Raw genomic sequence first — 12013 nt, forward strand, 5'->3', positions numbered from 1 at the left:
TACAGGAAATATCTTTTAATATGGTGAAGCGCTTTTTTTACTGGAGTTCATTTGAGAAAATTGAAGTAAGGTTGACACCTGTTTATGTCTGATGATACTTTCTCAACTAACCTGTGATGTGTTTAAGAGAAAAAAAAGTAATAGTGTACAGTTTCACCACTCCTGTGGCCTTTAATCACCTTTTTAAACACATTGGAAGCATAAAACGTCACACAGATGGAGCAGATCATTTATAGATTAAGTTCAAAAGAAAACAAAGAGGGATAAAATGTCTGTGTAAATTAGCTGATTTGATTACAATTGTAATTGAAGTTATTAATTATTTGATTTAATTGAAGCAATCAAGCATGGGATGAAATAAATTATAATGTTCATATTTTTGGGTGAAATTGTTTCTTTTACCCGTGTTTTATTTATTTAAAATAAATAAACCAGTTAATGACATAAAAATCAATGCGTTTTTTAATCAAACAACTTTTGGGAGGTGGGGGGATCACTAAATTACAACAAATATTCATTGACTTTTGATAATGTAAATAGGGGGGGGGGAGAAGAGACAAAGGCTGTATGACAATTCTACTTTGGCCAGCTGGCATTTTGTCGTAATTGCCTTGTTTGGCAAGGAGTGCCAAAAACGATGCGACCGAGGGCACCTGAGATGGGAAAAAAAAAAAAAAAAACAAAAAAAACGTCACATCTCGAAATGCGGATTCAACTGATGGCGTCACTGTAGGCCAAAGAGGAGAAAACAACTCCCACGGGGGGTCGAGGCGGGGGAGAGAGAGGAATGACTGAAGGGCACCGCAGAGAGTGGAACAGCCCACTCGGCGTGGACCGCTGCCCCGGGCCCGCGTCATTCCCACTCACATCGCTGTCGTGCGAGGACCTCGTCAACGTCTTCCCCGGATTGCAACTTGTCATTAAGCCGCTGGACTTTTCGCACTTTCCCGCTCTCCTTTTTTATTTTTACAGGTATGGACAAACTTGAAAAGCTCGGTTTTATGTGACTTGGTCAGGATGTCATTGTCGGTTTTGTTACGCGTGGCCGCACTCGCTTGACGCAAACTCGCCCGCGTCGTTCCCGTTTGGTATTTTAATTATGACATTTTTCGTCATTCGTAGCCCCCGACCCCCACCCCAAAAAGAAAAAAAAATAAATATCAGTCTCTATTCCAATTCATTTTCATAAATTTTATGTTTAGGACGGTTATCATAAAAACTTTTGAAACGGAGCATATCTTTTGAAATTGAAATATTTTCGCCTGTTTAAAACATTGATTTGTTCAAAATTCAGACTGGTCCTTTTTTTTTTTTTTTTTTTTTACCCGCAACTCGGATGCTTTTTTTTTTTTTTTTTTTTTTTAACCAGCAATGTGAATTTATTACAGTGGTTAGCTGTCATTTTCAAATTTTGATGGCTATCCCCGTCATGATTATTATTTATTGTACTTGGTATGAGATTGCTAAAATGGAGTTAGAGAAATATTTTAAATATAAAGCACGACACCTTTTCCTGGCTTTTTTTTTTTTTTAATTGTGGAATGCTATGCTAAATTATTTCTTTTTCTCTTCTCTTGACCTGTGTAGCTTGGCTCACATCGCCACCTTGTGTGAAGTCTCGGCACTGCAAAAAAATGTGATTCGGGCAAAAAGATTCCCAAACCACAGGAAATCCCATTGGACTGCATCAAAGGGAACACTTGCATGCCACCACTGGACACTTGTTTTTATTTTCTATACATGGAGGACAACAATGTACCATCACAGGACTCAAAGACCTCACATCTGAGGATTTAATTTTTGAAACTTTATCCAAAAAAAGCCTTGAAGTAAAGCAAGAGAGCGGCAACATGGCGACAGATTCTCTCCACGCCGCTTACGCTGCGGCAGCTCCATCCGAGATGGGCATGTCGCCCTCGACAGGAAACCTGCTTCGGATGTTTCGGGAGTACCAGAGCAATGCGGTCATCCTCGAGCACTACAACTTCACGGGCAAGCTGAAGGAGAACAAATACAAGGAAGGACTCAAGCCGGAGGCCATTGCCTTTCTGCTGGTGTGCCTGCTTATCGTTGTGGAAAACGCCGTGGTGCTTGTGGCCATCTGGAAGAACAAAAAGTTCCATCTGCCCATGTACTATCTATTGGGCAACCTGACTCTCTCCGACTTGTTGGCAGGTTTCACCTACATGGTGAACCTCATGACATCTGGTGCCAACACATTAAACATGACCCCTGTGTTGTGGTTCCTAAGGGAAGGGGGGGTGTTCATCATGCTGGCGGCGTCCGTCATCAGCCTCCTGGCCATCGCTATCGAGCGCCACGTTACCATGGTGAGGATGAAGCCTTACCAGGGCGACAAGCAGGGCCGAATGTTCGCGCTGATCGGGGCGAGCTGGGTGCTGTCCGTGCTGCTGGGCGTCCTGCCCGTTCTCGGCTGGAACTGCATGGGCCGGCTGGACCAGTGCTCCACTGTCCTGCCGCTCTACGCCAAAAGCTACATCCTCTTCTGCGTCACCGTCTTCATCGCCATCCTCATGTCCATCGTGGTACTCTACGTGCGCATCTTTCGCATCGTGAAGTCCAACACCCAGCGTCTCGGCTCCGGCCCGCTGAGGAAAGGCCTGTGCCGCAAGTCCCAGAAGTACATGGCCCTGCTAAAGACCGTCACCATCGTGCTGGGAGTCTTCATTGTTTGCTGGCTGCCCCTCTTCATCCTCCTGCTGCTGGACTTCTTCTGCCCGACCAAAAGCTGTCACGTGCTCTTCAAGGCCGACTATTTCCTGGGCATCGCCATGTTCAACTCCCTTCTCAATCCCATCATCTACACCCTGACCAGCAAGGACATGCGGAGGGCCATCCTCCGGCTGCTCTGCAGCCGATGTCTTTTAACCAAAGACGGACAAGTGAAGAAGATCGGGGTGCCCTTCCTGGAGTGCAGCACCAGCAAGACGGACGCTGCTTCTCACAGACTGGAGGGACTGGAGACCACCGTCTCTTCTGGAAATTTTACACCTTCTACAATAAAAGCTATCTTCCCTAAACTGTCCAAGACCTGACGCTCAGTTGGCGTGAGAGCAGGCATGAGAAGAAATACTGTATGACCACTGACTGAGGCAGGATGCACGTTTTCAAACCGAAGCGCCTGTTGTGATGGGAGTGGACGAATGCGTATGTCAGGAGTTACAGCAAGAATGGTGTTGCACTCCGCCTTTCTGGTATTACTCGTCTATGAATGTGATAGTGAGGTAACAATTGGTTAAACTTACCTTAGCGTACCTAGTTTTGTAAGTAATCTCTTACTGTATGTAGCTGCGACGTCCGTGCCTCCACAGGTGATGGTCAATTCATCCAACTATCCATTCAATTTCTGCTGGAGCTGATCCCAGCTGTCTTTGGGTGAGAGGCCAGGTACGCCCTCAACTGGTCGCCGGCCAATCGCAGGGCACATAGAAACAAACGTCTTTACAAAAACAGGATTCAAATGATTGCACAGCTCAGCTCATCACAGTATGGCTTGTGGGTGCGTGTAGGTCAAAAGCCGATTGCGGTATTAGTCGTGTTAACAGTGTGACGTCCTACCAGCACAAAACATCGTAACTTGCCATTGTATTAAAAAGCAGGCGCAGCAAATATGACGGCAATAGAGGAGACCTCACATTTCCTGCTCTTTTATAACAACATGTTATGTTTGTCCTTTTCCAATCCTTTTGTTACATGAACAATAAACAGCCTTCAGTGCGTAGCTCTCCTTTTGGCCCCATACCCAAACAGAGGGGAAAATGTGACCAGGACAGATCTTTTTTTTTTTGTTTGTTTTTGTCTCCCCAAAACCCTTGACAGTGGAAATGTAATCCCATTGTAAGCAACTTTAATGCTTCAGAAAGCTCCTTTAGCCCTCACAAGGCCAGCGTTCATCAAGTTCTGGGCGGATGCCATTTGATCTCACCACTGTTTACTTTTGGCGCAAAAAGCGAAAATGGAAGCGTTCAACTTTGTGCAGATGTTTCGCATAAATTACAGCCCATTACGCTGTCCATCTAAAAGAGTGTAACTAAAGCCAGCGCATGAGATTTACCCATATCTCCGCTCCCTGTGTAGCAGATAATGATATGTTGTCGCTAGCACGGAGCATCCACACCCAACCTCTGTAGCCAAAAACCATGTAATTTCTGCCATCTGAGTTTTGTTCAGGAGAAATGCAGGGTAGAGGCCCCCCCCCCCCACCCACCCACCCCCCTAAGCACAGCCAACATCAGAGACTCAGCAGTCCCGAGACACACAAAAGACGTCATATGGTTGGGTTTCATCTTTGGGGGTCCTTTTAATGTATCGCGATGGATGCTGTGTGGCTGAAAGGAATTAAAGTACACATAGTTTTAGTTAATGGACTCAAATGGCACAACAGCATCCTGTGGCTTGAGAGAAGCTTTGAGAACTTTGTTAGTGGACAAAGTTTGCATGATTTCAATGGTCTTCCCCCCTGCAAAAGCACATAATGTCCAACACAATAGCAACCTCCAGGCCGCACTGTTAACATTCAGACACATTTCACCGGTGCAACAGAAAGAAAGTCAGCATTTTCTTCATCACATGTGTTCATAAGCAGAAATAGAAAACATTTTGTTCTTTCAGTGTGTATTTTGTAAATATGTAGCATCTCGTGAGTTTATCAGAACTGTTTGTAATGTAAAATTATTAAGTTATGTCCATTTTTGTCTGCACTGAATAAACTATTTGTATTGATATTTGCACATGTTGCTCAAGTGAAAGTGTCAAGTGATGGTTTCAATGTTTAAAATTTCAGTTGATTAAAAAAACAACTCTTTACATTGTCCTGAAAACCTACTGCAAAAGAGTATTACAATCAATTAAATCTGAAGCAAAAATATGAAACAAATATTTTCAAAAATGAACTAAAATATTCTCTAAATATAGCAGACCCTCCATCTAAGCATACTGTAGTGGCACATTATGGACTAACATTAATGTAAATTCTTCTAAAGTCTTCCCTCACCACATCATCTTTTCTTTGGTCTTCCTCTCATTCTTTTGCATGACAGCTCCATCCTTAGCACCCTTCTACCAATATACTGATTCTATCTCCTGTGGATGTGTCCAAACCATCAAAGTCTGCCCTCTGTGACTTTGTCTCCAAAACATCTAGGCTTGGCCAACCCTCCGATGAGCTCATTTCTAACTTTATCCAACCTGCTCATTTCAACAGAGAACCTCAACATCTTCATTTCCTCTGCCTCCAGCCCTGCTTCCTGTTGTCTCTTCAGTGCCACCATCTCTAATCCGTACATCATGGCCGGGCTCACCACTGTTTTATAAACTTTGCCCTTTAACGCTTCTGTCGCATAACACACTGGGCACCTTCCTCCACCTGTTTCAACACTTCCCCGCAGCACTAACCCTAACCCTGTTAACACCAAGTATTTAAAGTCCTCCACCCTCACTCTTCCTCCTCCCCGCAGCCTCATGCTTCCCTCGCCATCCTGGTCACTCGTACAGTATTTTGTTTAACTTTTGCTAGTCTTCATTCCTCCACCTGCTTCCTGCTTTCACTCCAGATTACTATGTCATTTGCAGAAATCACAGTCCACGGGGATTTCGTTTTTCAGAGGCTACATTTTCCCCCTAACTTCATTGTGTGGCTCATCCACTTTATTCCTGTAAACAGTAGTTCCGACAGCTCTGCACATCACCCTTATTCCTAAAAATGGGCCACCAGCTCACTTTGTATGGAATTCTTTGGATCAGGGGTGTCAAACTCCTTTTTCTCATGGGCCACGTTGTAGTTCGGGTTTCCTTCAGAGGGCCGTTTTGACTGTGAAACAATAAAAATGTTCAATCGTCTCATCATGTTTTACATAATCAATTTATGAACCAGAATCCGAATCAGAAATCATGGGTAACGTGTTTTTCAACTATTCATGTTTGGTAACATAAAACTCCTTGTAATATCTCTACTTGATCATTTATTATATTTGCCAATTTGAAATTTTGGTACAGATTTTTACAAGAGTCATGGAAATGGAAAGTCTAGATTTGACTTTGTGGGCCACATAACATCATGTGGTGGGCCGGATCTGGCCCCCGGGCCTTGAGTTTGACACCCGTGCTTTGGATGAATGCGAAGTTTGAAGGTGGACGCCATTTCATAGCCTGCACTTGTCAAACTAGTAAAAAAAATGGGTCTCAGATTTTCACTATTAAAATGATCATCTTTCCTCACAAATGCTTTGGATTAGTCAGTGAATTGATCCAGTTAATAGCAAACAACTATAAATTACTGATTGAAGTACATGAATTATTAAAATCATAATTAAATTACTAACTTTGCTATAATTCAATCTAATCAAAAACTTTCCCAATTAATTCTAGAATAGCATTGATATCTTTTCTTCAAGTGGGAGAGCAATAAAACTGAAAAATAAATGTTTTAAACAGCAGTCTCCAGGCTGGAGAATAGAATATGAATACATTACAACAATATTTATTTCTTTTAAAAGATTTAATTGCAGAATAAGGTCTGTACAACAGAAAGTAAGCAATGACAAACACAATAATAATGAACAAAACATCTTGCACATTCCACAGACAGAGCGACACCTAATGGCTCACATTGGCCTTGCATGATGAAGTTTTTAAAACCCTTTGTTAACCAAGCAGGGTTCCAGGTTATCTGAAATTGTACAACAATGGTCAATAATGGCAAATTCTAAGTCGGTAAACTGGAAAAGGGGCCCTAATGTACCATGTGCAAAAATGCAACATGGGTCAACAGAGGGTTTTAAATGGGAAATCCAGTGCTTTGCGTGAACAATGTATCCAATCGGTCATGTAATATGTACCCTATTTTGACAATGTGATGTTAAATCCTCTCTCATTTAACAGTGTTTTGAAAAGACTTATCTACAATTACAAATTTTCAGGGGGCTGCCATTTCCGCGAGTCACATGACCTACGTGCGTGGATGTGACCTGTACCGTGCAGCAACCAAGGCTCGTTTACATGGGACACCATTTATGCCCAGCGCTGATCTCTCGGGTCTATCCTCGTCTGATGAAGAAATAGCAGTATCGGTTGATCGGGAAGATGGAGGAAGCCGGCTTGGGGGTGTCTGTCCCCCGCATAACACGTGTCACTCACACCTTTTTCCTCCGCATTGTGGAGGAAGAGCAGACGTCGAAGGATCAAAAACCGACATTGCTATGAACGCTCGGCCGTAACAAGCCAGCTATCCCTGTGGTAACTTTTCTGACACCTCCCACTTGAAACCCACATGCGCACGTCCTCCTTCCCGGGCGGGCTTGGGACCGGGCTGCTGGTGGAAAGCTCAATCGCGCAGCACGCCAAACCGTAGCCGCCACGCCGGGTCCTGGTTAATTCCGATAAGGAACGAGACTCCGGCATGCTAACTCGTATTCCTCCATCTTCCCGATCAACCGATATTGCAATTTCTTCATCAGATGAGGATAAATTTGAAAAATCAGAGCTAGGCATAAATGGTGTCCCATGTAATCGAGCCTTTGTTGCGGCACGGTACAAGTCACATCCGCGCACGAAGGTCATGTGACTGGCGAAAATGGCAGCGCCCCCTAAAAATTCGTAATTGTCGATAAAAATCTTCTGAAAACACTATTAAATGAGAGAGGATTTAACATCACATTGTCAAAATAGGGTACATATTACATGACCTACTGGATACAGTGTACATGCAAGGCACTGGATTTCACCTTTAAAAAAATTTTTTTTTTCTGGTAGTGGTGTTGATTGCGAAAGACAAACATTCCTCACTGATCTGAAAAGTTGCAGAAATGCATTTATTTACCAATCACTGCTCACAAAGTTCCATAACTTGTCAGCTATGTCCCTACGAGATGTCACAGAAGTGTTGATGTGGATTGGAGATGCTACATCTGACCCATAATGCACTGCAAGCAGAGAAACGTGGTTATAACAACAGCCTCAGACCCACACTTCACTCCCCTCCCCTCCCTTCCAAAAAAATCCCCCCACAAGACATTCAGTACCTCCTTTAAGGATGTGAGGCTCTGTATCATAGTCCCACTTGATCTTGGTTACTAGGGAGTACAGCTTTGCAACGTGTCTGTTGAGCAAAGAATTAAAAAAATCTATTGAAACGGATTCCTTAAGTTCCAAAGTAAAAACTAATGGACGAAAGGGAAAAAAAAGCATTCTGGAGAACGTAAATGGTAATTGAAGTGATGACAGGCTCCACAAGCACAGACATGGACACTCACATCGCGGACGGGATGACCTCAGAGGTGTCGTCCTCAATCTCATTCTCAAGAGCTGCGAGCTCGTTGTCCGAGCTCCTCAGTTGTTCCAACTCCCTCTGCAGAGCCCTGAGGAAGTGGTTAAGGACGCCAACAAAGAAATGTTCCGTCGCAGCTTTTATAGCCAGAGATGGGAGCCTCTAAATCTTCTTATGTAGTAAAAATTGGCCGCGTGTAAAGGATACTCTAATTCTGCATCCATCATGTGACTCTTGGCAGTGACCTGGCTCAGTTCCTCATCCAGGCTCTGCATTTCTTTCACCCGCAGCTTCCTCTCCTCTTCCTTGTCAGCAAGCATCTGGCCCATACTCTCCTCTTCCTGAATCAAATCTGAGAGTTGCAGTATTTAGAGATGAAAGTGGACTTTGTTGAAAATTCCTGAAAATACAAATATGAGCACTACTAGGGGGTCTGGGGGCACACAAAAAAAGAAAAGAAAAAAAAAAAAAAGAAAAGAAAAGAAAAAGATAAAGAAAAAGAGGGTTAGGGTTAGGGTTAGAAATTTTTGAAAAAATGGATGGCTGTGGTGCATTATGGCGATATCTGTGGACCAAATTCAGACAAAAATGGAAGTAACATTTCTAAGTCCTGACCCAAAAAGAAACGGGACAAGCCGAAAGAAACTTACTTCCTTACACACAGTCACTCACATTTGAAAAATGTACGGGTGTGGTCAGTCATGCTCGCAGATAAAGTTGCAGGTGTGATTAGGGATGCCCTTAAAATAACTTACTGGGTTAATATAACTGTGAATTAAAAATTAAATAAAGAAATACATAACTAAAATAGAAAAGTAAAATTTCAAACTCAGAAATGATAATTTCCAGTTTCAACTGATATTCGTAGAACATGATATAAAACGGTCTTTAAAATTTTTCACCAATAAATCTGACAAACTTTATCTGAAGAAAAGTAAAATGCACTGGCCTATCTAGGAATAAACACGAACGGTCTCTCCGCGCAATGTTTTGAAAATGCTGAAAGTTTAGTTCAACATAATCGGCGTTCGTGGCAACAAGCTCGCGATACATTGGAACAAACATTCCTGTCAGCAATCGTGACGTATTGTTGTGGGGGGCACGCACCACGGGATTGCCGTAAATAGGAGGCCGGCTTGCTACAACGGGCCTCTATGTGCATGCGCTCGAGGTATTGGCCACACCTGAATCAAGCGACGAGGTGGATGATAGTCTGTTTTTTTTTTTTTTGTTTTTTTTTACACCGTCACACTGCCTCCTCACGATCGACGCAATGAGCACCCCTGGTGTAACTGAATTTCCTTTGACATGGCTCATGATGTTAATGACTTTCGACATAAATGCCCTCGCATTATGTGAAGCAGTTCTGAACATGCGCTTTCGTACTTGCTCAGTACGGTTATCTTGCATTTCCTGTTTCCGGATAAATACCGGTTGTTTTGGAGTAGGCTTGTTTAATTAACGTTTATGAAATAAACACATAAATTAATGTCAAGACCACACAAAATAAGCGACAAGGGGAGGGGCATTTCTGTTACTAGTGCCTCAACACGGCTACACTCGTGAAAGCAAAACAACAAACTCAAACGCATGTTCGTTCAATGTTGTCAACTAATATCCGGATTAATTTTAGGCAATTTTTCCTCAATTTTCTGGAGCAATTTTGATGAAAATTAAAAAATCCAGAATTCCGGGAAAATCCGGAGGATTTTCATCACTGAATATTGTAATGATGAGATAAGAATTGTCCACAGTATTGTCTCGAGAATAAACTTGCACGGTGACTACATAACAGCAGATATTTGGTAGCTGAACACTGAGGGTGGGTTGTATGAAGGACCAAGTCGGAACTTGGAATTCAAGGTCAATTAGACGCAGGCTTGAAAATATAATAGAGTCGTTACACAAGTCATGACGTATGTATCCATGCCTTTTAAAATGTGCGTCACAGTCTGCCTGGTCTCCATCATTTGATCAAAAAAGGCCTTTTGTTTGTCCTCCACGAGATTCAGATGATCAAGTTGAGCCCTGCTGATGCCCACCAGGGTATCCAAAGTCTCCTGAAAGTCTTCAGCTTGATCCCCTGACATCTTGATGATACTGAACAGAGAGAAAACACAAATTATTAGACTTTAAACAGATCTAATTGGCCTGATCGGTATCGGCCCATTATTATCATTTTATACTGGATTGGCTTTACTGTCATAATTCGCCGAGCCATTCAATGATGTCATTTATTGGCTCCGCAAGACATTTACGCCTTGTCGCCATTGTGCACAGTATATTTTAATTCAAAACCTAGTTTCTTTTGACCCTTTTTGCATGTCTTTTGATGTAGTACTCTGTCATATTTGAATAAAGTTATTAAAAAAAAGATATGGCAGTGTGGGACAGACAACACAATGTCATAACCAGACTACAAGACAAATTTGGCCAGCCTGCTGCAATAAAATGGTGCATTTTTTTCCTCGCATTCTGTCTTTTATGTTTGCTGGGCTTTAACTTGTCAATTCAATTACTGTACTACAGAAAGAATACTTTAAGATACTCACATGCAGTAAAGAAGAATGTAAAATAAATGAACAAACCGTTTAAATAGACACACTGCGCCATCTTGTGATGAGATCGGTGATTGTTGAGAGTTCTGTTTGTTTATGTTTGTTTTTTTTTTTTTTTTAACTCGATCAGTGATCCGCAACTCCTGATCAGGTAAAGTCTACAAGTTATTAGTGGTGAGAAGTAACTAAGTACAAATATTTTACTAACTGTACTTGAGTAAGTTTTTCAAGTATCTGTACTTAGAGGTGTATTCAATTTTCTAACAATATTTACTCTTTGCATTTGAAAACATATCTGTACCCACAACTCTTTAGCCAAAATTGACTTCTCTTGACTTGACCAAGTTTTAAATAACAGATAACTTCATAAATGGATTCAGTACGTCTGTTAAAAAGATTTGTTCTTTGAAGGGGAACGGTTTAACCGAGAGCAGCTCTTATTTGATTGTGAAGAGTTGCTCTCGGTTCCAACTCACGCATACTCAAGTGACCTGCCAGTGTGACACTCAAGGCAGTGAAATGCTTTTCAAATTAGCCTCTACAAATGACGGCAGTTGAGGCACACAAACGCCCATTGCTACAACTTCCAAAACAGACGAAATACCGGGCGGAGGCGGCACATTTTAAAACATTTGTTTTCATCGCCATGATGGGACACGGTTACGACACACAAACACTAAAGCAACATTACTGGGTGAACATTTACCGAGTAAAACAATATAGCTTTTTGTGTACAGGAAAGATGAGCAAAGTTTGTACTTTAGAACCTACCGGGGTGTGTTTCTTTTCTTGATTCAAATATGGACTACGGGGCCCGGGAGATTTAGTGTCTTCTTTGCTGTGCAAGAGTGGGTGACTTGAACGGACTGGTGTTCTTATCGCCCTCTGTTGCACAGGCGTGGGAAGGCAGGTTATATTTTATCCCCCAACAAAAATCCCATTAATTTACACACGCCTAAAAATTAGAAATACAACCAGATTACATATGTTTTCTCGTCTGGTGTCCTCATGATGACTTATTTTGTAGCAAATTAATAAAAAAAAAAAACAACACTCAATTGTGACATTTCCCATGTAACAGTACAGAAGATCATTCATTCAACCGAAATATATCTTTTTTTCTACATAAGCATAAGCATCAAATGCAGCAGCTGGACCGAGAAGAGTGGAT

At 42.1% G+C, this 12013-nt stretch overlaps 2 protein-coding genes across 3 annotated transcripts; one reads left to right on the forward strand and one right to left on the reverse strand.

Moving 5' to 3' along the window:
* The first annotated feature begins 706 nt into the window (after positions 1 to 706).
* Positions 707 to 4827, forward strand: s1pr5a (sphingosine-1-phosphate receptor 5a). The gene is made up of 2 exons (XM_061847080.1): positions 707 to 972; positions 1588 to 4827. The coding sequence occupies exon 2, from the start codon at positions 1851 to 1853 to the stop codon at positions 3054 to 3056; it is 1206 nt and encodes a 401-aa protein (XP_061703064.1). The 5' UTR covers positions 707 to 972; positions 1588 to 1850; the 3' UTR covers positions 3057 to 4827.
* Positions 4828 to 7803: 2976 nt separating this feature from the next.
* On the reverse strand, positions 7804 to 11727 carry spc24 (SPC24 component of NDC80 kinetochore complex). Of its 2 annotated transcripts, none has more exons than XM_061846174.1 (6): positions 11614 to 11727; positions 10215 to 10384; positions 8492 to 8636; positions 8271 to 8375; positions 8040 to 8116; positions 7804 to 7940 (listed from the first exon to the last, which is right to left on the reverse strand). In XM_061846174.1, exons 2-6 carry the CDS (start codon positions 10372 to 10374, stop codon positions 7834 to 7836), a joined length of 594 nt encoding a protein of 197 aa, XP_061702158.1. In that variant the 5' UTR covers positions 10375 to 10384; positions 11614 to 11727; the 3' UTR covers positions 7804 to 7833. The 2 variants fall into 2 exon arrangements, with proteins under 2 accessions (XP_061702158.1, XP_061702159.1); XM_061846175.1 differs by lacking the exon at positions 11614 to 11727 and adding an exon at positions 11549 to 11605.
* Positions 11728 to 12013: the final 286 nt, after the last annotated feature.

This window comes from Syngnathoides biaculeatus, chromosome 16, assembly GCF_019802595.1.
Source record: "Syngnathoides biaculeatus isolate LvHL_M chromosome 16, ASM1980259v1, whole genome shotgun sequence".
Classification (NCBI taxonomy): Eukaryota; Metazoa; Chordata; class Actinopteri; order Syngnathiformes; family Syngnathidae; genus Syngnathoides; species Syngnathoides biaculeatus.